The following is a 26,848-nucleotide window of genomic DNA, read 5'->3' on the forward strand; positions in this document are numbered from 1 at the left end:
CATACGGTATGGCTGCGGTTTGTCCAAGTTTTCTCGTTATTCTGATATAATTTGAAGCAAACCATCGATAGTGATGTTTTACTCGCGTGGAAGTTGACTAAAAAGTAATCGTGGTTTCGAATGTTGGTGAGTATTGTCAGAGAATTAATTCACGTACATCTATCGTAATATGTTTATCGAGCACGCGGCCAACACGCCGTCTGCCAGGGTGACAAGCATCATCCTTTTTTATCTCAGCTGAGTCGATGGACCGTTTACTTTGATCGGTTCCTTTAGTGTTTTTCGTCGTTTCCGTTTCTGTCGAAGCGATGCTTTCAACTTGACGATCATCGTATTCATAAAAGCTACGCACCAGCTATTTAAACGGTGATATTCAATCGAAGTAAAATTAAATTAAGAACCGAGCATTCTCATTTTTCAATGAATTTTTCACTTTTGGCCATCTTGGAGATTTTCGGATCGTAAGTCCTCTCTATTTTCGTAACATTTGGTGGTGCCCCGTCAATTTCGTTGGTCGTATCCGCTTTCGGTTATTCAACATTTTGATTCGAAAGCATCGTTTATTTTCACGCGTTCTATTTTTATCATAACACATAGGTGTCTCGTAATAGATTTCTTAAATGCTAGAACAATAGAACGATACATCACCGATATTAATTTCGTTGGAGGGATAATGATTATGTTGCGGACATCGATTGTTAAAATAAAGATATGAAATTTCTGATAACAAAAAACAAAAAAAAAATCTAATTTTAGTAATAAACAGAGTAGATGTCGATAATTGTAACATAGAAAACATGTGTGTGAGTTTCGAGGTATGATGTATTTGCAGATAGAGGTATCAGGTACAGGATTAAAGTTTCTTTCTAATTTTTCAACTACTTTCCATATTGGTACGAATTAAGGAAAATTGGAAATAGAATAAGTACCAACTCATTGCTCATTGAAAATAGAATAAAAACGTTGGGTGAACTTGTTTGTAAATGACATATTAATGACTTTGATAACGCGTGAATGAAAAAATACGAGTAGATTATAGACGATAAAAATCAAATTCAAATCTTTCCCGTATTCGTCTCGTAAAACGAAATACATTTGTATTATAGAGTGTAATGTAGAACGTTTGACGAGTACATGCGAGGAAACTCTTTATGAGAACGTGTTTGTCGCACGATGGAAACTGTAAACGTTATCATAACGAGCTGTTGGTCGTCGAACGTTAAATAATTCTTATCGAAGGCGGTGCATAAAAAAGACAGTAGGTACGTAGAATCTATTTGTGCGGTTAATCGATTTCAATCGGAGCCAACCACCACGAACCGATTGTGCGCACAATAGGATTAGATTTCGGTTTTAATCCGTGTGCATATATCGCTGCACGGTACGCGTATCTCGTTCGAAACGATCGCGTGATACGTGAACCGATTCCATGAATCGACGAGCTTGATTTTCGTTGAGAAAAAACTGTTTCTGTTATCGGCTCTGGCCACCGTGTCTCATTGTCAGACTTTCCTCGCCGTGACCTAGAATCGACGCGACGCGACGCAACGGTTTAGAATTTAACGGTAGATACCTGACATTCAACTGTTGTGTCAACGCATTAAGGGGTTAGACCACCTTGAACCTGTTTAAAAGTTTACAGTTGCACTTGGCTTTGGTTTTCTTTTTTTTTAATGCAAGGGAAGGTGATGTTCACTTAACAGACGTTTCTAGTGGTTTTCGAGTTGGTACAGATAACCTATAACACGGTAGATAGGTTCCTAGAAAATGCCGTGTTGTGTGAAACTCGTGTTATATGAGACCCAAAGTCGGTACAAAAAGGGAAGTTATGTTCCGAAAACTTATTAAAAATGAATATTTTCTTTTAATTCTACATAAACAATTTAATTTTTATGAAAAAAAACGAAAGATATTATTTTAATTTAACATAACCTCAATTTAATAAATTATAATTTGTTTATACAGGGTGGTCGGCCACCCCTGGGAAAAATTTTAATGGGAGATTCTAGAGGCCAAAATAAGACGAAAATCAAGAATGTCAATTTCTTGACTGAGGCCTCGTTAAAAAGTTATTAACAATTAAATTGAAAAATTTCAAATCGTTCTGGAAAAATTATTTTCGGTTGCGGGGGTCAATTACAATAATTTTTTATGAATAGACCTACCCCCGAAATCCTGCGCATTTTCGAGAAAAAAAATTCAGAAACGGGCGGAACTTTAAACGTTAATAACTTTTTAACGAAGCCTCAATCAACAAATTGGTATTCTTGATTTTCGTCTTATTTTGGCCTCTAGAATCCCCCATTAAAATTTTTCCCAGGGTTGGCCTAACACCCTCTATATTTTCTATGTAAAGCCACTATAGTTCATTATTTTGAGGTTATTTAGCTTTTAAATATGTTAAGCAAAAATCATATTATCCAGTGCTGTAAAAGTACAGTATTCTTATCGTGTTAAAGCGAAACCGTGTTATAAGATACCGTGTTGTAGGAGTACTACCTGTATTTCATACGATTCTACCTGAAAAAGGGTTTAATTCGATTAAAGGTTATTGTGATGTAGGGACCTTGGATTAATTTATAGATACCATTGTCGTAATTGAAACACGTAATGGCGGGGGTAGAGGTGTGTGGCCGTGTAAAACCGGAAATGAAATAGGAAAATAGTCGATCGTACGAGATACGGTTAATAGTTGGGACCGTGAGAATCATTTTTGAAGGGGATACGGTGCGTGAGTTCCGGTTGAGTCGATGACCGGAGAGGTAAAGGCCGTTTAAACGGTTCACATTTGCCAGATAGGTAGGCAGGGTGGGGTAACTATCGGAAGTACCTGTTGACGATCTCGAGGATTATGCAGCTATATCGCGGCTCGTTTGCTATCGGGTGGTACCAATGGCAGGTATTCGCGGTTATCGTGCTTGTTATTCGTAAAGATAAAAGTCCTTTTCTGTCGGAGAAATAATAATTTGAACCGTTTTATAAGAATTTAAATTGGTAAATAACATGTAATTGGTACTGTTTGAGATACACATATGCATTTTGAACAATTGATCGTTCCGAGGGTAGAATCGTCGAAAGAGTACAAGGAAGGTTAATAGATTGGTCGAGAGACGGTTGTCTCTGTGATCGAGAGCTTACGAGTCGGTCGATCCGCGTCGATCAACAGGATGTTGATGCGGAGGTAGCTGATCAGGACTGTGGACGCGCTCATCAGGAAGTAGTAGAAGGGCGCCCAACCCTTAGCGGCGATGCACCTCGAGCAGATCGTCTGCCGATCGCGTTCGGTAATCTGACGGGTGTTCTCGATGAACGTGCAGAACTGCGACCTGGTCGCCGGGGTATTTACGGTTTTTAGTCGCGGTCCTATCTTGCCCAGTAGTCGATAGAACTTCCGTCCCCGGAATCTGCTCCCGAGTATATTGATCGTGTGCAAATTGCGGCACCTCTCCAGTATGCGGATAAGCTGGCCCGAGCGTAGGTACAACTTTGACGTCGAGCCTGTCGAGGGAAACCCGTAATGGATGACACGATCAAACGAAAACCGCTCCTACCTAGCTATTCGGTAGTAAATGAATAATTACTAGGTACATTATAGATCAACAAAACCAACGAGTAATTAGTTATTATACAGGGTGTTAGGCCACCCCTGGGAACAATTTTAATGGGATAGAGACGAAAATCAAGAATATCAATTTCTCGACTGAGGCTTCGTTAAAAAGTTATTAACAATTAAATTAAAAAATTTCAAATCGTTCTGGAAAAATTATATTTGGATGCGGGGGTCAATTACAATCATGTTTGGTTATTACATATACCCTCGAAATCTTACGCGTTTTCGAGAAAAAAATTCTTGTAGGTAGACAAATTTTTCAACAAAATTGAAAAGTTTCAAATCGTTCTAAAAAAATTATGTTTAGTTGAAGAGGTCAATTACAATAATTTTTGGTGAATAGACAAACCCCCGAAATCCTACGCATTTTCGAGAAAAAAATTCGAATAGGTACTGACATTTTTAGACGAAATTAAGAAATTTCAAATCATACTAAAAAAATTATATTCAATTACAGAGGTCAATTACAATAATTTTTGGTCATTAGACATACCCTCGAAATCCTACCCACTTCCTAGAAAAAAATTCGAGAAGGTGTGAAATTTTTCGACGAAATTAAAATATTTCAAATCGTTCTGAAAAAAATATTGTTAGCTGTGGGGGTGAATTACAATCATTTTTGGTCATTACACATACCCCCGAAATCTTGCGCATTTTCGAGAAAAAAATTCAGTACGAACGGAACATTAAACGTTAATAACTTTTTAACAAAGCCTCAATCAACAAATTGATATTCTTCATTTTCGTCTTATTTTGGCCTCTACAATCCCCCATTAAAATTTTTCCCAGGGGTGGTCGAACACCCTGTACATATGTATATCGTCGCCTGTGTATTTGTATCAAGAAAAGAAGCGTTAACCACGGGTGGTCGCCGCCGCGTCATTTCAACCAACGATCCTTTCCCCACCAATTTCTTTTACCCTCGATTGTAGCGCCTCCTATTGCCTTGCACAAGTTTGGAATACTAATTACGTCGCACCCGTATACGATAAGTAATACCGTTGTCAGCCGTTATACGCCGCGTGCATCATATTTGTGAATCATTCGCAAACTTGCTGGGAATCGATACGAAATTTCTATTCTCTCTGCCACTGGTTGGACACATTGCCCACGTAAACTGTTTGCAATCGGATAGGTAAGAGGCTAAAGGTGCGATGGATCCACTCGACGATGCGTCGTTAACAAATATATCTATACATAGTAATTACGGCGATGCGCTTTCACTCTCTTGCTTAACGCGCGTATATCGAAAACCTCTACGCGTCGTTCAGAGTATTTTTCAACCCAAAATGCTTCTCGACTGCAAATTGAGAAGTACGAGCAGGATTGGAACCTGTGCAATTAGTAATGTGCAACTCCTCGAGCCTTTTGTTCGTCAGCGAAAGTTGCCGCAGAATATCGTCGCAGTCGGCTCTGACGTTTATCCTGAACGTTCTCAACAACGGCATCCTCTTCAGCTCCCTGATCACCTCTGCCGTGTCCAGTTCATTGTTCGTCACCTAGAATTGGCATTGAAACGTTTTTTATTTGCGATTCGATAGTCGACGGATAATTGATAAAGATGGGGTGATTAGAGATCGAGAATCGAGGGATTTTATTGAACCGAACCAGTCGACTGTTTGTCGTTTTGGGAATGCGTACCAACATGATGCGACAGCATCGTAACCAACTTCGTGGAGGAACCAGGTCAAGAGGACCTTAATCCTTTAACCCAACGACCTAACGCTGACGCGGACACAACGAAACGTTCGAAAAGATATTTCGTTTATTTATTTTGATATTTCGACATTATTCTCACCCCTGGGAAAAATTTTAATGGGGGATTCTAGAGGCCAAAATAAGACGAAAATCAAGAATACCAATTTCTTGATTGAGGCTTCGTTAAAAAGTTATTAACGTTTAAAGTTCCGACCGTACTGAATTTTTTTCTCGAAAATGCGCAAGATTTCGGGGGTATGTCTATTCGCCAAAAATTATTGAAATTGACCCCCGCAACCGAAAATAATTTTTCTAAAACGATTCGAAATTTTTTTTTTCCGTCAAAAACTTTCACATTTTCTCGAATTTTTTTCTAGAAAGTGGGTAGGATTTCGGGGGTATGTCTATTGACCAAAAATGATTATAATTAACCCCTGAAACCAAAACTAATTTTTTTAGAATGATTAGAGATTTTTTAATTTTGTCGAAAAATTTCACACCTTTTCGAATTTTTTTCTAGGAAATGAGTAGGATTTCGCCGATATGACTCTTCACCAAAAATGATTGTAATTGATCCCTACAGCCAAAAATATTTTTTTTAGAATGATTTGGAAATTTTTTTTTTCGTCGAAAAATTTAGGCACCTAATTAGATTTTCGGTGAGGAATTTTTTTCTCGAAAGTGCATAGGTTTTCGAGGGTTTGTGTAATGACCAAAAATGATTGTAATTGACCCCCGCATCCGAACGTAATTTTTTTAGAATGATTTGAAATTTTTGAATTTAATTGATAATAACTTTTTAACGAAGCCTCCACCAACAAATTGGTATTCTTGATTTTTGTCTCATTTTGGCCCCTAGAATCCCCCATTAAAATTTTTCCCAGGACTGGCCAAACACCCTGTATAGGCTAACGTGGCTTGCGGGGTATCGAGACGGTAAGAACTCGGCCAGTGAAAGCAAAAAATATTCGAAATATTCGATTCGGTATCGGACAGTCTCTCTTTCGGTTAGTTAAACAGCATACGATGCGGTTCGATTACCTCGTAAGTTCGCCATAGAAAGGGATCGCGAACGACTCGCTCGAAGAACACGGACACGCGTCTAACGGCGCACAGGTCCTTGTATGGAAGATAGGAAAGAATTTCGAGGATGATTTCCACTGGTAACGAAGCGATTCCCGCGATAGGAAATGATGTCGGATTTATGGTCCACGCGTTCCACTTGTTACCGATTCTGGCGCGCTTCCTAATGGGTTCCCCAGTAATCATCGCAACCTCGTCCATTCTCGTTGCGTTTCCATTGCTACGCTCGCCTCTTCTCACATCCTCCTCCGATTCTGGATAATACTTTCGCTCGCGATATCGTTTCTTTTGGGGTTACCGCATCGAGACGACGGGACTAGGAATTTTGACATCTGTCACCGAATATCATCCACCCGCCGCTTTTGTTTTCTCCACTCGAACGATTCACGCTGCGATAACGTTTCGTATATCTCTTTACTTCTCCCGGCTGCGTATTTTTCATTTTATTTTTTACTACCGCAATCAAGTTTTTAGGACCAATAGCCCCATACTATTCTTAATGGCTTACCGCGAGAACATGGAAAATTCTTATTTTTTTACAATTAACTACGAGATCGAACACCCTGTATCTGCGGGTGCCACTAAGTTTAAAAATCATTTCAAGATAAACCTGACGCTTTTCCCATCATTCTTTTTATTTCGTATACATACACACCGCATTTACAACTTTTCTCATATGTCGAGAAATAGATAATTTATCATCGAGAAAGAATATTCCCTTTCTTCGAACCGTAACGGGCGAATATTTCCAATTACAGATAAATTATGCTGTCTCAAATGGAAACAAGCATTAATGGAAAGCTGGAAGGGAAACGACCCAAGGAACTGATGTCGTCCTCCAGTCTTTCCGGTATGTCGCAATTGTCTAACAGTAGCGAGGAGACCCTGGAGCCCCTTGTACATAAGCCGCACAAATCGGAACCGTTGGAAAGGTATGCCGAATGGAAGTTCAAACAACAGTCTAATTAAAAATACTCTTCATATTTTATCCAAGATGCAAGATTTAATTAGTTATTTTACGTTATCAGTATATGCTGAAGAAAATTATGTACCGCGTTGTCAGTAATTACCGATCGCGATAAATCTATACCATAGACGAGGTATACGAGTAGACCATACATTTTATGGACTTTTGTGGCCCAATCTGACTGCCATACCGACCTGAAAATTCGGAGGTGATTTTAGCATCCTCTTCTCATGGGTGGCGGTCAGTTGAGAAACTATTCACTGAAGTGAATTGACTATAGTAGGGATTGAAATTGATTTTTAAATCTGTTGGTAAAAAATACATTGGGTGAAAGATCCACTCGTATACCTCGTCTGACAATACTCTAGAATCTTTGATGAATCAATGAGAATCAAAACTAACGTAAGAAGCTCAATATTCATGATGACCTATGTAAAGCGGATCGTAGCCAATTTGCTAATATTATTTAGTTCTCACCACGAGGAGGTTGCTGCAAGTGGAGACCCACCCTAACCGATTCCCAACCACCCTCCATTAATAAAGATCCTCTGTGACCAACGATCGTTGGTCAAAGAAGAAACAAACGAAAGTGCAACCAATGAAAGATGCACAACCAACGAAGAGAGTTAAAAGAATTTGTCTCCAAATAAAAATAACTTGCCTAACATAATGGTTAACCAAACACCTGCCTAACTATAAATCTAAATTCGTTTATTATATCAAGAAACAATTCTAAATTCGCAGCCATTAGCTCGGTGTCACCCACGAAGAATAACTTTTCTATCGTGGGTGACACCGATTACCAGGTCTCACCACGAGGAGGTTGCTGCGAGTGGAGACCCGAAGGGAGATAGATGGAATCAAAGTTCCATCGATCTCCCTTTTACATTCTTACAAGCTAGATTACTAAACTAGAGAGATAGAAGGAAGCAATGTTCCTTCGATCTTCTAGTTTAGTTGTACCAAGTAATTACTTTATTGAAAAAGGAGTGAAGCTAAATTGTGGGATACGCGACGCGACGCGATACGACGCGATGCACCATGCAATAGTGCAAGGAACGAGATACGCGACACGCGAACCGAGTAACTGGTCAAAAGGGTCAGCTCCGTTGCCTCTCGGCAAGTCCAATCGAAGGGGAAGGGAATCGACGCACCCGACACAGAGGTTCCCCATTTCTCCCAAGCGTCCTGTTGGGAGCCAACTGGACCCAACTCGGGACGTCTAACAGAGAGAGGGATCTTGAGTCGGGGCTACCGCAGACAGGAACAGTCCCTGATCCCCTCTGCGGCCGAAATACCCTTTCCCTTGGATCGTCTCGCCAGAGGACGGCAACTGACCCTTCGGACGAGCTAAACGGCCGATCACTTGCTTTCTACATCAAAGCAGTGGTGATCGGAACGAGAAACGAGGGAACGGGTGATCGAGAGAAGCTAGTTGGTAAAGAATTACTTGGCGTATACGCAGACGCATACATGGGAGTAAATGTACCAAGCAATTATTTTGTTTAAAAAGGGGTGAAGCTAAATTATGGGAGACGCGACCCGACGCGACGCGATGCTGTACCGTACAGCAGATCTTCGGATTTAATCATGTTTCAAGAAACGAGAGATCGAGAGAACGAGAAGCTAAGTTAATAATTGCTCGGTATCGCGGCCTTAAAACTAAATTTATCCTAAGGGACTTAGAGATAAAAATCCCTCGATGTCCTTGCGTTGTCGTCCCACGATGTCCAACGATGGCCTGTAAGTAAGCTGAAACAAACTAAAACAGGCGGCATTTACAATTAGTTACATATAATAAATTGGCAAACACGAAGCCCTGAAATAAAATAAATGGACCGATCGATGTCCCACGATGTCCCGCGATGGCCTGTAAGTAAGCTGAAAGAAAAAAAGTTTGCATTTGCGATTAGTTAACACAACATGTACAATAAGCAACGTTTAAGCAAGAATGAAATAGAGGAACAAACCCCTTTCACAAACAAGGAGTCCGAAGTAAAATATGTAAGATGACCAGACAAATGAAAGCGAGGCAAAATGATAGATTCAAGCCCAGCAGACATTTGAATGTCGAAAAAGAAGTAAGAAATTGGAGATTGAGATATCACTCGCCATTGTGTCGATAGTGGTCAGTGAAACAGATTTTACATCGGACAAACCAAACAAGAAACCAGTAGTAAAATATGGAACGGGACCAGAGAAGTAAAAACAAGATGTAACCCCACATTCAAGCCCAACAGACGCTTGAAGGTCGAAAAAGAAATTGGACAGGGGAGATTCAGAACTCACTCTCTACTGGTCACTGCTGGTCACTAATGGTCAGTATTGGTCACTGGAGTTGTCCAGTGCTCGACCAGTGGTCAGCAGTGGTGAGTAAAGGTGGAGCGCTGACCCACGGAGGTTCCGTCACGTCCGCCAGCCTAGAAAAGAAAGAGCGAGAGAGAGAGTTCGTCACCGGCAGCGCAACTTAGCCTCAGGCGGAAGAGTTGAAGGGGTGGGGAAGACCGTCCTTGGCGAGTTCACCAATCAATTAACGGTTAACCGTGCCTTTGACCGAAAAATTAATATTCTACGTAAAATGGTATTAAAAATAATTATTTATACAACCCATGCTATCGAGCATTATTTCAACTATTGTCTGATGTTAATTAATAATTATTGCAAACAATAGGTATGAAAATATGGACAAATTCGAGGAGACTGAAAGTTTCTTTGAATTTCTGTCGAGAACCAAGGTCGTACATCACGTATTCATTTCTTCGACCTTCTGTCCTGTATACGATACTTTCTTTTGCATAAGTATTTATCTATCATTTCTTATCAGTAAATTATACAGGATTTTAATAACGATACGTAAACTACGTGACTAAAATCGCAAAATAATATGTTGCAACACCCAACAAAACACACATTAATGCATACGAAGAGAAGTTGTGTATTTTGGATCGTAAATTTGGAAAATATTCAAGCATCGAGGGGTTTAATCTCGAATCATTTTTGGTAATAGACATATCCTTGAAATCCTACGTATTTTCGGGAAAAGAATTCTCGTCGAGGTTACCCTAGGTAGGAGTCGCGATTGTAAAAGAAATACAATAAACATTCCAAGCTACCGTTTTTCTTTTGATGCTATGCGAAACACATACGAGGATATACGAATAGACGTTTCACCTTATGGACTTTGATGACCCAATCTGACTGATATACTGACCTGAAAATTCGGCGGTGATTTTGATGTCATCTTCTTATGGATAGCGGTCAGTTGAGAAACCATTCACTGAATTGGTATTGATGAGCAGACAGCTGTAATGTGTGCGTAGATACATGTCAATTGACTATGGAAGGGATTAAAAAACTCAATTTTCTTTAAACTTTATTTCTGAACTAGAGCTCGTGGATACTTACAAAGACGTATTGGACTAAAGTTTTTCGACGAAAAATAAAATTTCAAATCGTTCTAAAAAAATTATTTTCAGTTGCACCGGTCGATTACAATCATTTTTGGTGAATAGACATAACTCCGAATTCCTACGCACTTTCGAGAAAAAAATTCTTTACCAAAAATATATTGCTCACGCACGGTGCCAATAATTACGAACTCAATCTACAATTTTAGACTCACAGATTTTAAAATACATTCCTTTGCTCATATCTCGTTAATCAAATTGATATAGAATCGAATTAAAATAAATAATTCAAGCATAAACAAAATTTTCATTTCATCGAAACGAACCATGCGATTTCTTTTTTATCGACGTCTGATAAATGTTTGATACGTGGTTACGTTACCGAACATGAACGTTCTGCAACGCGTACACACACATATGTATGTATATTGTGTTAGCTGCGCTTTTCTAGTTTCGGATATTCTACTTATATTTACATTAATATTAATATTAACATTAAGAAAATGTATTCGTACGCGAAAGCATAGACATACGTAACATGTGTAATATACTTTTGCAGCACAACCAAGAATAAAAGTCCGCAACATAACGAATGGCTATTGAATGGACCAATGGTAAACAAAACATCTATTCTACGTTTCAAGTAAGTTGACGAAATATACACACTCACTCTTTCTATTTCTTGCATATTTTACATTACCATTGATACATTTCAGTATTCTAATTGACTAATTACTTTGTTAGGTGCTCCGCATTAGCAACACCTCCGGAAGAACCACCAGCGAGGAAATTACACATGACCTATAAAATTTTTCAAACGGATACGAAGCTTATCAATCTGCTGCTGCAATCGCATGGATTAACAGAGGTGAGTCATTTTTATTCTATATACAATACCATAGTTCGAAATAAAACGGTAGAAATTTTTCTCCAAGGAATTTCTATCATAATAAAAAATCATAGTATTGATATGCTATGCAATTTTTCATTGTCATTCGATCGTACGAATTAGCTCGTTTTTATTTCAAATTTTTCAATATAATGTTATTAATACGTAATTACAAAATAGTAGTACAATTTATGCTTCAAAAAGAAATTCATTCTTTTATTACTGCATATTATTTTTGCATTTACGATTGCCACAAAACCTGGAATCGTACAATTATTATCATTATTTTTTTTTTCGTTTTTTGTTTATTTTTTTGTTTTTTTTTTTTAAATTTACGTTTAAATTTATATTTGCCTAAATGTATACCAAACATTTTTCTGCGTTTTCTCAAATACAAATTGTTTTATATTTATTAATGTAATTTTTAATACTGACAATCTTACAGTCTATTAAAGGATAACAGATTTTAATTAAATGGCAGTTGATTGTTCCATGGACTGAATTCTTAAGGAGCTAGATTTATTAGTATAGTAAGTGTAAAATGCCTGTTACTCGATACAATTACTCCAAAACCAATGTGCTCCCGGGCACAAATCCACGTCCAAATTTGCCCGAGTCAGCGTTGTTCTTAGCATTCTGACACCTTCGCAATCTAAACCCCAATTAGCTAAATTTCCAATTTTTCGCAGTCTTTTACAGTTTTTGAACATATTTAGCACAGTAGTTGCGGACACTTTACTGGCTTCGTATATATAAAAACATGTTAGGTTTTGTACTAAACTATTTTCACATTTATCAGATTTTCTCGGATGTCTGTGCTTGCTCGTTGCACTCAATAACTTCTCCAAATGTTCGTTTGTGAGATCGAAACAACTATGAACATGAAGTGCTGTCAACTGCGGTGCTAACAAAAGAATTTTTGTTATAGCAACGGCACTTACTATGCGCCCCAATTGAATTTTTTTTAAATACTTTAGTGGCGGAGGGTCAGCTCCTTCGTTCCAAATTGTATTCGAACCGTCGTTAGTGAATGTTCTGAGATTGCAGCAACTACCGAAAATTTCTTTCAAGTCCACTTGTATAAGATTTTCGTGCTGAGTTATTCGGAGATTAAGTTCACGCAAGTTGTGGCCGTTTGTACGAAGATAGTCATAGAAACCATCTAACCATTCTCTTTGAGGCGGTATACTATGCACGCTTAGAGACGTAACGTAGGGAAATAGTCGTAAAGCTTCGGGTGGATGATAAGGTTCGGAAATGTGTAATTTTTCCACTTTTGGACATGCTTGTGCTAGAAGTTCTAAACGAACTGGAGTGGTTCTGCAGCTTCTTGCTTGAGTTAGGCTAAATGGAGTTTTGAATCCAACGAGTCCTTTGTTCATGATCTCCACCACGCGTCCCATATGACTATATTCTGCCAAGGATTCCAATCGTGGAACATGCACTAGAGCCAAAAGTACTCCTGCACTGGTCACTCCAGTATTGGCGACATTAAGTACTCTGAGCGTGTCGCAGAGAAAGTTTCTGCTTTCGTAATATTCTAACAATACCCCATGCTTTTCCTTCTTTTCCGATTTAGAATTCCTCATTTTTAACTTTGAGAGTAACGTTTTTAGACGAGACCAGCTAGTAGGTTCTTGCATAGCAGCATGAGACACTTTGTCTCTAAGTTCTACTTGTAACAATAGTTGCTTCAATCCTACGTCTGTTACTTGTCTGGAACAAGCTACATCCAAAATTACTAGCTTTGGACAAGCTTTTCCCACAACTTGAAGCACCGCGTCACTAGCTATGTTACGGAGCGTCAGACTTATCAGATTTTTCATATTCATAAGTGCGGATCTTAGTAATTTGCAATCTAATCTTAGCAGAGCAGATCGAGCCAGTTCCAAAGATTCTAATCCAATTCCTTCCGATGCAAGCAGTTTTAATAACGATGTCTGATGACTACATCCATAGTAGCAACAAAGATTCACTTTCAACTGCTTTATATCATGCCCGAGAAGAAGGGCCAATAGATACAAAGGAGCCGGTCCAGAAATTAATGTAGATCCATCAGATGCAGGCCCATACAACATTTTTGAAGTTTCTTCCACGACTTGAGATCGTAAACGTGCTGGTAAAGCATTTATGTAATAAGGTCTGATAGTCTGCTTCGCATATGCCAAAACTTGCACGGCAGATGAATCTTGCGAAAGCACCTGCAGCCGTCGGCACGTCCCGTCGAGTTGTTGACACACACGTCCCAAACTAAGCCCCTCTAAGGAGTTAGGCTGACGGTGGCCAGGCATCTTCTCTTGTTCATTCACTGTAATATATGATACATTCTTCAATTTATGGTAATAATAGTAATAATAACGATTTTAGTATTTACAACAGGCTTAGGATCAAGTCGTTAATAGAAATTTCATTTTGTTGTCTAGAAGCTCAATAAGCAATTAATAAAATGTTTATGCAGCAATGTTTCATGTCGCGTAACATGAGACCGTGATTAATAAGTGATTAGAAATTAAAGTGGCCTCGATTATTAAAGAGCATACGTATAGAATAGAGAAAGTTATTCGTGTTGAGTTTTGTCGCTATTTGTAATAACGTGTACAGGGTTAATAATTGAAACATATATGTATTTTGATTTTGAGGTTAACTGCGTTTGAAACGCGATACGGGAATCGTTTTCACACGTTTCCATTTTCTTAAACATTGAACAGATATTATTCGAACGATGTTGATTAAAAGCAGTTACGTATGTGAATAATTTTCCTACGTAATTATCGGTAGTGAAAAAATTCTCGTTTCCATCTGCGTGAACTTTCAAGCGACAAAACGCCCCGACACTTTTTCTCGAATAATTTTATTACGTGGTCTAAAAAATTACATGTTCTTCGTTCGAGTAGTTTCAAATCAAATATATTCGTTTTCTTATTACACTGGAATATTGTTTTAAGTATGAAAATATGTTTACGCGCCTGTTTTTTCTTATCATAAAGGTCAAACTAACAGATTAAGTAAGCAAATCAATCCGATTTCCTGTTTTTCATGAAAAATATTTTGATAATTACATTAAAGCGAAATATGTACTTGTACCGATAAATATGGAAGAAACTGTTTTTCCGTAATAAAATTGACTCTATATTACGGATTCAGTTTATGTTAAAAACTATTGTGTATTATCTCTGCAAGAGAGCAAAATGGTTGAGTCATTTCTCAAGCTTAGTTTAAACTCGAGTTCCATCTTCGACACGTGAGACAGCATACATAAATAGATCGACGATAATTCAAGCAATTTACGTGTACTCGAGGTATACCAATGCGCGTTTAATGGATGAAACGTAGTTGAATTTTTGCTATCGTACATGGTACAAGTTCTATGTCGAGATTTTTATTTATTTTCGATAGGAATGCGAATCAGCAACATTCGCGTATCCAACCGACGGGGATGTACATATTGCGTGAATGACAGAAAGGTAGTGTCGAGGCATGACGGTATGGCGCCACGGCGCCGCGGCGCGTTCTGTGATTATGAAAAGATTGGCGGGAGAATGATTCGAGTATACAGGGTGTTCGGCCACCACTGGGAAAAATTTTAATGCGGGATTCTAGAGGCCAAAATAAGACGAAAATCAAGAATATCAATTTCTTGACTGAGGCTTCGTTAAAAAGTTATTAACGTTTAAAGTTCCGACCGTACTGAATTTTTTTCTCGAACTCTACTGCAACCAAAAATATTTTTTTTAGAACGATTTGAAATTTTTTGTAACACCCTATATAGCATGATTTCTTACGCGCAGACTTAACCCTTTACTCATTCAAGCCGACTATAGTCACCCATTGAAATTTCGCATTAGTTTATAAATCTGGTTGAGTATAGCATAGCTTTCACTATATTGAATTAATCAGAGAAATCTGGTAAATTTGCTATTTCTAACGATCTTATTATGGAATTCGTTAAAATAGAATCACCAATCTTGGTTTGTAAGGGTTCGAGAAGCGAAGTGAATCATGGCCAATAATTAGATTGGTAACGAATACGAAGAATCCAAGAAAATTCGTGTTCATTTTCGTAATTGAAAATTCCGAACGGTTGGGATTGATTCGCGCGGTAGCAGCGGACGATTTTAATTGGCGATGTCGGGCATTCCGGCGAACTTGGAAATCCAAGTTGAGCACGTGACGCACCGCGTCGAAATTCAAACAATATGCAAACGACGCACACCGGTCCTATCGCACGTGTTGGTCGGTCACACGTTCTGTTACATAAAAGCAAACACATCGAATCCGATACACGCCGCTGCGACACTTTCACTGGACCATTTTTTTTTTTCGTTCATTCTAGTTACAAGCAAGCAATCGACGCTACTTTCTAGTAACGGTATTTAAAGCCGTCTGACACTCAACGCGTACGTTTCTACACTGCTCAAAGTAATTAAACGATCACTTGTTCGTGCGAGCTGACTAACATGTACATTGAAATTCACTTTAAAATACGGATTAGACATTCAACGAAGATCCTACGGTATTTATTTCGTTTCGTTCTTTCTCGATTGTTTTCAGCAGCGTTCGAGCGCATCTCGAGCACCTAACGATTTCAGGTAAATGCACCAAACAGTGTATGCTTGCTATCGACGCGTCGCGACGACGAGATTGCACGAGACAAGGAAGATGCGTTGTCAGACTCTTTCGGCTATTTATAGGAGGTAGATTTTAAAGACAGCTATAGTTTTCGATTGAAAATGAAGGTACGTCGAGTGTCTCATATTACAATAATATAAATTGTTTCCTTTGTAACTCGATAAATTTGTCCTATTTTGTACGATGATAGTACGCGTGTATAATTTTTATAGCGTGATAAATTCGACGAGATCTATGATACGAGCAAGTATACTGCGGAAAACAATCGGAGGATCAGATTTACTGAGGGTAAACCAAAAGTTTCGCGGGAACGTAGTATAGTTTAGTCGAAAATTGCCAAGTTTCATTACATGTTACCGTTCAGGTATATAAGGTATCTTATCGAATGATAAGGTCATTTGCCCAGGTGGTCCGTTAATCATTTTCAACGGTATATTAAAATAAAGGAGAATCTAGCATATAGCATTGTAAAACATTCAAAGTCAAAGAAGGAAGGTAATATCTGTTGCGTTGCAATAATGTTAAATGGGTTGATGGGATTTTAATCTAGCCACGTGTCATTTGGAAAATTGCAGCAACGTTCATACACACAGGTAGAAACGATGAATGATTGATCTCGGTTAGAGGTAAGCTGAGCTTCGGGTGTCTAGAAGGAGACAAGATTAGAAGTGTCGAACATTCGTCGCTTAAATTATCATTGTTCGTCCTTTTCTCGGAGACTGCACGAAATTTAATAGTAAAGCACATTCGACGATCGTAGTAGGAAGAGGGGTAAGTGATTGATACGGACGTCAGGAAGACGAGAAGGAAGCATCATCGGTGATGATTATTTTCAAGTATGATATTTTAGTGGCATTTGGTGAGATAGCGTGGAAGGTTGCAGTAAAGTCCTGTCAAAGATCTAGTTAGCGGTGAAAGAAGGCGAACGAGATAGTTAGGCGTCAGGTGCCTACCTTGAAACAAGCAAGTCCCCTACGGGTGTCTCCTGAGCGGTGGCTCGTGCTAGACTGCCACCATCACGGAATTGCATGCGTTGGTGGTTCGGCTCGGCTCGACTCGAGTCGTCTCGGTTCGGCTCGGCTAGACTCGGGTCGACTCGGCTCGGCTCGACCTCGTCATCCCGCTTTCTGGACGGTCGCCGCACGACACGCAACATGCAACCACGCTTTTCATCCATCGTGGGACAAAACGTATTAATTAAAAACGTCGGCTTCCCCTTTTCTCACAAAGGCCTTAAAATACGCTGTTTGTTTCTAATACGTTTTCAAGACTAATTTTGACTATAGATTTAAAGACAAGTGCGCCTCGTGGCAAAGTAGATTAGAGGCAACGAAAACGAAACTGAAAGGGGGAAAAAGAATTAGAAAGAATACAGTTGGGGTAAGGAACATAAACGTGCAAGAAGATACGAGAGTAATTTTCAGGGTGGTATATTTGATCGGATGTGTTCTCGCGTTAAGATCACGACGAACAACAGGTAGGCGCACGAGCGAATCTGGTGGTAGAAAGTTTGAGGGTCGCGGTTTGCTCGTGACTAAAAAGTTAACCGATCCGCTGAATGACAGTCTCGAGTGGCTCGTAGAAATCAATGTACGTATGTATAATATGTTGAATGTAGGTACATCCGTGTGTCCCTGGCTACTGGCGGTGGTGGTAGATTTCCTCTTTAATTTCCGCATTGCTTGGACGCTGCAAGGCGAGGAGAGCAGTGCTTTCGGATCGATCCTCGACACCGATCAACCGCATGTTATCGAGGACGATCGTAACGAGGTCAGGAGCCTTCGAGTCCAGTCCGGTCCGGTCCGGTCCAGTCCAGTCCAGTCCAGATTCGATTCGATTCGTAGCCCTAGGGTCTAACCTTCGTTCGTTGCCATTCGATGCGTTATCGGGGACCGTCCACTTCCTTTTCAACATCCCACATTTCATATTCGTTTACTTCTTTCCGAAGGTACGATCGAAGGTATTTCGTTACCAAACGAAATGGTAATGTTCACTTAACGCGGAGGAAAAAAGGATTACATTACCAGCGTGTCTCGGCGTTCGTGACGCAAAGCCGAATGAATCCATTCTATATGATAGGTATATACACGTGCCTGGCGCGGATGGGCGAAGCACGGAGAGAACGAAACGAAAAGTCAACGAGCCTGCACGTGTTCACGGTCACGTAGCCTACGGGGAACTCCGCGAGCGCCAACGAACGACTTTGCGTCTCTTTATGACGCTAGTTCCTTATGACGCTACGCAACCATACACGATTACTCGCGACAAACGTCCTTCTCGGTGATTAGCAGTCCACTGGCGTGGACGTATAATATGTACATATCTACCGTGTGTGCGTAGACATTGTTCCTACGAAAAGTAACCGCAAGGTCGCAGCGAAGGCGAAGGCGAAGGCGAAGGCGAAGGCGATACGCGTGAATAGCAACGCAGTGCGAAGAATATTAAAGTCATGCGATAGGAGTGCTTCCACGTTCTGGTAAATCGAAACGCCGCGCCACGTCGTGTTTACGAGACGCGCGATCACGCACTTTGCAACCGCGCATACGTTTCGCGCACAATCGGAAATTGTCTAACGGTTTCTGTTTTGCAGGTGCCTATCAACGAGACGGAATTTAACATCCTATGGATGGCGAATCATCCGAAACCGGATATTCTTCGGAATTTGATGCCCCATCAGAAAGTGAACCATTTCCCAAGGTATAGAACCAATCGGTCAGTCCGAACAAAGATGTAAACGCATTGATTCGACGTGCTCATTCTGATTCGAATTATTTGTTAAAACTGAATCGCAGGTCGTACGAGATCACGCGCAAGGATCGGCTGTACAAGAACATCGAGGCGATGCAACGCAGCAAAGGGCTGAGGAATCTGGACTTTATACCTCAAACCTTCCTGCTGCCTAGCGAATCGAGGGAATTGCTCACGGCGCATTTCAGGTATCGCGGGCCCTGGATTGTCAAACCTAAAGCCAGTTCCCGTGGACGTGGCATTTATATTGTTAACAGTGTGAGCATAATAATTTTTAGGTATGAATTTAGATAACGTGACCTACACCGTATGTTTTCTTTTCTTTTTTTTCGCACTTTTCATCCCCGATAAAGGCGATCGGTTAACAAGTACAGGTAACCCTCCTATAACACGGTAGACAGGTTCCTAGAAAATGCCCTGTTGTGTGAAATCGTGTTATACGAGACCCAAAGCGGGTCGTTTATACGATAACCTTAATTTAATAAATTACAATTTGTTTATATATAATTTCGTGTAAGGCCACTATAGTTCATTATTTTAAGGTAATTTAGTTTTTAAATATGTTAAGCAAAAATCATATTATCCGGTGTTGTAGATTGTTGCAATTTTCTTATCGTGTTAAAGCGAAACCGTGTTGTAGGAGGGCTATCTCTACATACCTGTATCTATCCAAGTATCTCGTACTCTATTTGCATTAAACGGATGATTCTGTCCAAGGTTCGGTCGTATATTTGTTCATGGTAGAAGGTTGAAAATTGAAAATTTGCCAACAGAATCGTCTAGATGCCTAGTGAAAAAAATTTATTTGTAATTTTACGCAAGTACCAATTACGAGATGCGTGTTTTTCTTGCAGCCTGAGAAGATCCTAACGGACGAATCGGTAATTGTCGCACAATACATAAACAATCCCCTTCTAGTCGACGGGCATAAATGCGATCTGCGATTATATGTCGCTGTGACGAATTACGATCCGTTGTTGATATACCTGTACGAGGAGGGTTTGGTCAGATTCGCCACAGTGAAATACGACGGTGGTAACCAGTACGTCTGGAATCCTTGCATGCATTTGTGCAATTACAGCATCAACAAATTCCACGTAGATTACGTAAAGTAAGCAAGATCATCTTTCTTATCTTTCTATCATACGTAGAATACGATGTCTCATCTGGATTTCGCGTATCGATTATTCCCTGATTATTTCCTTATCTTTCTGTTACGTATGCTGCAGAAACGAGGATCCAGATGCGGAAAATGTAGGCCACAAATGGACTCTGTCGGCATTGCTCAGACATTTACGCTCGATGGGACAAGACACGGAGTCGCTGATGCAACGCGTAGAAGATATTATAATAAAATCAATCCTCGCGACCGCCTCTGGTATCGTCAGCGGCGTCAAGCAGTTCGTCAAACATCCGGAAACATGCTTCGGTAATTTCTCGTCGTTCGTTATATTTACTATGGCACTACACGGGCCATATACGAGGCGTGTAAATTAGATAATGAGACTTAGAATTTTCAAATAGAATTACAATTCAATATTGTTTCTATCGAAATAACTTCCGTGGGAAGCCACACAGCGCTGGAGACGATTCTTATAGCCTTCAGCTAGTCGGTTACAGCCGCTTCAATGTTTTCAAATGTCCCAAAATGACGACCCTTACGGACGATGATCTTACGGATGTAAATGTTCTCGATACAATCTGAACGAACATGTATTCTTTTCAGAACTGTTCGGCTTCGACATTCTGATCGACGACACGTTGAAACCATGGTTACTGGAAGTGAATTTAACACCATCGTTAGGATGCGATTCACCGCTCGACGTTAGGCTAAAATCAGCGTTGATAGCCGATCTACTTACCCTTGTTGGTGTACCTGCGGTCGATCCAATTTTACGGCCGCAAACCGTGAATCTGAACCGAGCTACCGTTACCTCCACTAAAAGAATAACTAACGTAAGTTTTCTATTACGATTTCGTTCCAGTCTATCGTACCGGTATAACTTACCACTCCGTTGTTTCTAGTGCAGAAGAGTACACTCGGCCGAGACATTGTCGCAAAGGAAAAAGAACGCCAATAAAAGTAATATCAATAAAACGGGATTAACCTCCGAACAACAACGAATAGTAGCATCTGCGAAAGCCCAATTTGAACGACGAGGAGGATTCGTTCGAATATTTCCTAGTCCAAAATCATGGGAAATGTATTCGCAATATTTAGGTTAATAAAAATGAATACTTTTTATTAAAGGTTCTATTCCCATTGATCTTATACTTGATGTTACTTTTCTATTTATATGTAGATCCAACAACGGGAATACCAGTAGTTTCGGATCCGTTAGGACCAGGCAGAGTTCCGCAACACGTAAACACCAACTATAATCTCATGTTGCACGAACAATTATTCCCTGCAGCCAGTCGTACTACAGGCTTTATCATACCTGAAGTTACGCTGGATAGACTGTCTAGGTACGTTCGTGAAAATATCTATTAAAAAATTTCAACTTTCTCCTCACGCGTACATAGTTTGGTAAAATTTCTAACAATTCGCTACAGATTCGAAAGATACGAGAGAGCTTTGGTGAAGGGTCACAAGCAAAGCTTGGATCGCGGTGACAGTAAGGAAAATATGGATACTGATAAGCACAAGTATAAGAGCCAAGTGGTGCAATCCATGCACGACGGAAATAAACTTAGGTAGGTCATATAAACCTAAAACAGACAAAAGAAGGAGTCTATTTGATAGACGAGCACATGCATTTTAGCCCTGGAGAAGCTAGAAAAGCCTTCGGTTTATATTTGGGCCACATACTACGTAAGATATCGCAACCTAATGCTGACCCAGCGTGCTGTGACCTTGTAATGAAATTTCTCCAACAATCCGCTAGTAATTTAAGAACACCTTTCTTTTTTACGGTAAGTCGCCTAAACGTACTCGCAAAGTAGCAAACTCTTTTATCCCACCATCTTCCTGCGCAGTTGCCAAGCAGCAAATTGAGCGATAAAGATCGTGCTGCTGTTACTGCTAAGCAGCTCTCAGATTTTTTACATCTCTACAATCGGGAAACGGATCTTTATGCTGATACGGTAGACCGTCCACGTACCGTTCCCAATAAACTTTTCCAAAAGTTTTTAGCCGCCGCGAGGTAAGTTCAAATCCAACTTGTTTCGATCGTATTTAATCGCGCGTTTATTTCGAGTGTACAATGTAATTATTAAACAGCGAGGAGGACTTGGATGATATATTGATTCTGCAAACGAGACTATACAAGTGTGCTCACAGTTTCTTGGGAAGAAGCGGTTTTGCAGGTAGTCTACCAGGTCCTAATTTATTGGGTTCTCTACCGCATATTACATCCCGCGTATATTCGAACGCCGCCACAAGCGAACAGTGTAAATGTAATCAATCCATCATCAGGCCTACGAAAGCTCCACGTACATAGCTAAGCTACAATTTACGAGCATCCGTTATAGCAAAGTTAGCTTGTTAAAATACTAAATACGGCTGTTCTAGGACTTCCTAGCACAAGTGGACAATCTCTTACTTATTTACTCACGTGTGTGTGTGCGCACACAAACAATCTCTCTCATCGAAAAATAATACAGATAACCATTACAAAAGTAATATTTTGGGTACGCTTTGAGAACGCTTTAATGTTCGCTTATATATTTGTTAAGATAGAAAAGTTCGTTATACGATACCTCCAACGAATACATAATATCGTCGAGCCTTCTTAAGGGAATTTTTTTATAGCGTTTACAGTCGAATTCACGTTCTTACATCGCGATTTTATCTTAAAACTAGTCTTTAGCAACAAAGGTTCATCGAAGCTGTACAAAAGTGCAGTATCTTGGAGATAAAAATTTCTTGAACGTAGGTTTCGCGAGTTTCGTCGTGCGAGACAGGTGGCCAATTATATTTGGAACAGTTTAGGATTAAATCTTTGTATAATTCACAAAGCAATTATTAAGTTTTAACGAAGATGCGTTGTATCGGCCTACTCGACAGACGATGAATGTTTAACCAATTATCCGTGTCTTGAGAAATATTCAGCTTGAAAAAAAACAAAAAAACAAAAAAACGATGATCTTGGTTCAAATTTTCAACTATTTTGCATCGCACACGCACCATTTAAGTTTTTTTACGTTAACCGATTGATTAATTTTAATTAGTTTTTATAACGTAAATTTCAGATGCAGTTTAATATTAATAACCATCGTATTTAATTATTCTAACAATCATGTTCCTAATTCAGTTATATATATTTTTTTTTTTCTTTTTTTTTGCCAAAAGCAACGTTTTTTATTTATACATAGTTTCGTTAAATGCCTTTCCTCGTCTAGTCAAATTAAAAAGCGGGAAACACAGGCAATCGATTCATCTTTTACAATCATTTGTTATTCATTCAAATTATACTTTATTTAAGAGCATTTCGCCTGAAAGTTTCAATTCGTCCAGAACGGATATAGCAGCTAGGCGTAAGATGTAAAGTTTAACAGTTATATACAAACGTTCAACGAATTGAATTATCGCGAACACGTCGGTGATGTAGTATTAATCACATTAACACTAGGTTTACGGAATACGTCAATTTGACGCATTAAGGAGGTATTGCTGTCTAGACTGTCAATTTCACGGCCCTTTTTGTGATTTTTTTTCTAACGACAGGTAGGCTGTTTTGTACCGAGACTTTGTAGATACATTTGTTCATCTTCCAAGCATGCACGATATTTTTTTCATAAAAACGACGAATAAATATATCTGCAAAATGTTGCTACAAAACAACCTACCTATCGTTAAAAAAAAAATCACAAAAAAAGGCCGAAGATATGACAGCCTAGACTGCAATACTCCCTTAAGATTCAAAACCTAACAAAACTCTAAATATTATTTGTTAGCAATTTATATTGGATTTAATTGATGTAATGATATGAATATACATTCTAATTAAAAGAAAAATTGCATCTTAATGTAACTATTTACAGAGCGAATTACAATAAAAATATGCGCAACGAGTGTCCGTAAACCTAGTGTTAAGAATGTTTGCGTGATCAAGTTTCCGAAGTGCAATAGGTATAAGTAAAGTTAATGAACTCGAACGAGAATTGTTATAAGATACAATATGTACTTTGTATAGTAATAATGATACACCTGCGCGCACAATGATTTACATCATGGCTCGGTGACACGCTTAATGATATTAACTTTCCATCTGCGTTGAGTTCAGAGGAGTGTGCATGCACCATAGTTTTTTTTTTAATGTAGTTGCTGATGGAAAATGAGAAATATTTGTCGGTATGGTTGGCAGGTACCAATCCATTAGAGTAAAATTGTCGTATCCATCCATATAATGCCGTCAGTATTTAATACAAGGATTTTGCAGCTTCTAATTCCAAAGAGTATGTTTCATTTGTATTTTACGGGCTTTCGCGCCTGTAACGTTCACTGTAGGCGATGATGGTCTTATATTTCCATTTCAGTTGCTAGATCCAATCTGATCATCGGTAAACGCGAATTAAACTCATTTGCTGTGATACGAATGTATATTTCGACAGACAAATATAAATGAAACGTAGTATTTTACACCATCATTATTCAATATATAACATGTTGTCGCGGTGAGTTGATCTCACGTAAAGTGAATAGAAACGGTCTAACGTTATCCTTTGCTAGTTAGGCACAAAGAGACATATACTAGCATACATGAAGCCTGAAAGAATATTGTTATTACCATTATTGTATTTGCGCGACGCGTTAAAGTTCGTTCGATCAGGCATTATTAATTTATTTATTCGAAAATGAAATGTGTCTCTGGACAAAGAAATTCTACAACGAGTAGGCTTTAAAGTACGAGGCTAAATTGGCGCTGATTATGTGATTATATTCACTTTGTTTTATCGCGTTAGATGGTTGTTTCTGTGTTTGAAAATAACGTTTTAATTATTAATAAAAATGTAGTAAAATTATTCTATTTTTTTTTTAAAGCTAAGAACAATCTTATTATAGTATTTTATTTTTATTTTATTTTTAATATAGTATGTATTTCACTTTTAAAAATTCATCGGTCCAAGTATTATTTCACGTAAGAGAAATTAATATATTTATTTAAATAAAGGATATTACGTTTTAGTTCGTAGAGTATTGTACTTAAAGTGTATGCTTCGTGCGTTATTTCTATTGCTTGAATTTATATCTGCATCTTACGTGGTAATGCGTAGAATATGTTTTTAACAAATGTGCGTAGATAGAAGCATATCGGTGTTTCGTCTCGAGGTTTGCGTCCATTGTAGATGTATAAGGAGTTCAACATCTTAAATTAAGATTATCGTGTAGACAAGTACATACTGCCATTATTTTGTAAACGTATCTTTTTTTTTACTATCCTAATGTATTTTTGATATCCTGGACAATTTTTATTTTTTAAAGCGACACCGTCGGCCGCTGGAAACGTAAATTGTAAAAAGCAAAGATACTCAAAAAGTACACTTATCGTTCGTACGATCATTATTTCGTCTGAGAAAAGTTGTAGAAAAAGAATTATTGTATTTGAAGATCGTCTATTGTTAGCGCGATTCACCACAATTCTTGTTCGACGAATGAATGTCAATTTATGCTTTATTCGTAATGTTTTTGCGCAACCGATACATTGGATATACATATTATGCGAGCATAAGAATCGAATAGTCTTATTCTTACGGCAAACACGATATTGACTTGTACGCTTGGTATTCTTAAATCAAACCAACACGCAAAAGCACAGTTTAAATCTTGTACAAGTATCGAAAATCTGTCCAAAGTGCAAGTTTGTACCATTTAACGATTTAGAAGAGTTCTAAATGACGAGATTATCGTACTCCTACGTAGAGGCTTTTCAGAGCATATTATTATTATTATTATGTACTTAAATGTTTCCAATCTGTTCAGAAAGAATCTTCTCTAATCGTGTATGTTACTAATGCAAGCCATTTGTTATACTATGTACATCGTGACGGAATCCACGATTGAGAAATTTAAGAAAGATACCGGATAGTAATTCACGCTTGAAACTCAAGTTTGCTTCGTCTCTATGCAGTAAATTAATTTCGAGTCACGCTTGCTCGTTGAACTTTGCTGATCATCTTAATATAACCGAAGGTTCTGTTGTATCGGTATTTTTTTAGTATTTTCCACGACAGCAACGAACGTTATGAATTCATCGAACGAAAGATCGAAACGTTAAGTCGCGGCGATAGTGAAGTTATTCGAGACCGTGAAAATAGGCAGATGTACATAAAAAAAAAAGAAACAAAATTGTTATAACATACCTCCGTGTTGCGTACGCGGCGCAATCCTTTCCTACCTGTGATTTGTAAAATTTACTAGTCAGCTTACTGCATTTACTACGAATAAAATAATTGCTACGTACAACTATTTTATTATAATTGAGTATAAAAGTTGAAATCGTTGCTCGGGAATATGACAACTGCGTTGGAACGCGAACAGAGACATCGCGACTAAAGATAATCGTAATTAGACAAATCTGTCGTCTTTAACGTCCGTTGTTTCGTCGGGTTGTTGTAAGAGCCGAGTATTGACAAGCCTTCTTAGATCTTAAAGATCTTAAGTATGTACTTACAAGCATAGGTACGTATTTTCGCATTGTAAAGTTATCTTCAATTTCAAGTATTGGAAATAAAACGTAATAAGCTGGATCGTGTACCGTAATATTTTTACACATATCTGTACAGTTGCATGCAGTTATTAATTTAGAATAATTACTATAGAATAACAATCAAACTTTAAATTTAAATTTTACGTTGTCATTACAAGGTCTCAG

At 38.7% G+C, this 26,848-nt stretch overlaps 3 protein-coding genes across 7 annotated transcripts; 1 reads left to right on the forward strand and 2 right to left on the reverse strand.

The window, feature by feature from the left end:
• Ttll5 (Tubulin tyrosine ligase-like 5) lies at nt 1–26,728 on the forward strand. Of its 4 annotated transcripts, none has more exons than XM_076781504.1 (15): nt 1–126; nt 7,150–7,323; nt 11,325–11,408; nt 11,510–11,633; nt 18,874–18,995; nt 19,076–19,289; nt 19,886–20,142; nt 20,261–20,460; nt 20,758–20,987; nt 21,057–21,252; nt 21,335–21,500; nt 21,588–21,728; nt 21,797–21,947; nt 22,011–22,177; nt 22,255–26,728. In XM_076781504.1, exons 2-15 carry the CDS (start codon nt 7,157–7,159, stop codon nt 22,472–22,474), a joined length of 2,439 nt encoding a protein of 812 aa, XP_076637619.1. In that variant the 5' UTR covers nt 1–126; nt 7,150–7,156; the 3' UTR covers nt 22,475–26,728. The 4 variants fall into 4 exon arrangements, with proteins under 4 accessions (XP_076637619.1, XP_076637620.1, XP_076637621.1 ...); XM_076781505.1 differs by having other exon boundaries at nt 18,874–18,980; XM_076781506.1 differs by lacking the exons at nt 1–126; nt 7,150–7,323; nt 11,325–11,408; nt 11,510–11,633 and adding an exon at nt 18,552–18,759.
• LOC143349682 (uncharacterized) lies at nt 3,092–6,657 on the reverse strand. The gene is made up of 3 exons (XM_076781091.1): nt 6,350–6,657; nt 4,944–5,109; nt 3,092–3,498 (listed from the first exon to the last, which is right to left on the reverse strand). Exons 1-3 carry the CDS (start codon nt 6,590–6,592, stop codon nt 3,092–3,094), a joined length of 816 nt encoding a protein of 271 aa, XP_076637206.1. The 5' UTR covers nt 6,593–6,657.
• On the reverse strand, nt 10,719–17,390 carry LOC143349891 (uncharacterized). 2 transcript variants are annotated; one of them, XM_076781520.1, is made up of 2 exons: nt 17,237–17,390; nt 10,719–13,962 (listed from the first exon to the last, which is right to left on the reverse strand). In XM_076781520.1, the coding sequence occupies exon 2, from the start codon at nt 13,943–13,945 to the stop codon at nt 12,203–12,205; it is 1,743 nt and encodes a 580-aa protein (XP_076637635.1). In that variant the 5' UTR covers nt 13,946–13,962; nt 17,237–17,390; the 3' UTR covers nt 10,719–12,202. The 2 variants fall into 2 exon arrangements, with proteins under 2 accessions (XP_076637635.1, XP_076637636.1); XM_076781521.1 differs by lacking the exon at nt 17,237–17,390 and adding an exon at nt 14,419–14,641.
• Nucleotides 26,729–26,848: the final 120 nt, after the last annotated feature.

The sequence above is a fragment of the Colletes latitarsis genome, chromosome 14 (genome assembly GCF_051014445.1).
Source record: "Colletes latitarsis isolate SP2378_abdomen chromosome 14, iyColLati1, whole genome shotgun sequence".
NCBI lineage: Eukaryota > Metazoa > Arthropoda > Insecta > Hymenoptera > Colletidae > Colletes > Colletes latitarsis.

What these genes read in the sequence shown, in the direction of transcription:
- LOC143349682 (XM_076781091.1), bottom strand. Translation starts at nt 6,592, where the DNA reads ATGGACGAGGTTGCGATGATTACTGGGGAACCCATTAGGAAGCGCGCC. An exon ending in TTCTATGGCGAACTTACGAG is followed by an intron (nt 5,110 to 6,349) that starts GTAATCGAACCG and finishes TGCCAATTCTAG; the next exon opens with GTGACGAACAATGAACTGGA. An exon ending in GCACATTACTAATTGCACAG is followed by an intron (nt 3,499 to 4,943) that starts GTTCCAATCCTG and finishes TTCCCTCGACAG; the next exon opens with GCTCGACGTCAAAGTTGTAC.
- Ttll5 (XM_076781504.1), top strand. Translation starts at nt 7,157, where the DNA reads ATGCTGTCTCAAATGGAAACAAGCATTAATGGAAAGCTGGAAGGGAAA. An exon ending in AATGTATTCGCAATATTTAG is followed by an intron (nt 21,253 to 21,334) that starts GTTAATAAAAAT and finishes ATTTATATGTAG; the next exon opens with ATCCAACAACGGGAATACCA. An exon ending in GAACACCTTTCTTTTTTACG is followed by an intron (nt 21,948 to 22,010) that starts GTAAGTCGCCTA and finishes CTTCCTGCGCAG; the next exon opens with TTGCCAAGCAGCAAATTGAG.
- LOC143349891 (XM_076781520.1), bottom strand. Translation starts at nt 13,945, where the DNA reads ATGCCTGGCCACCGTCAGCCTAACTCCTTAGAGGGGCTTAGTTTGGGA.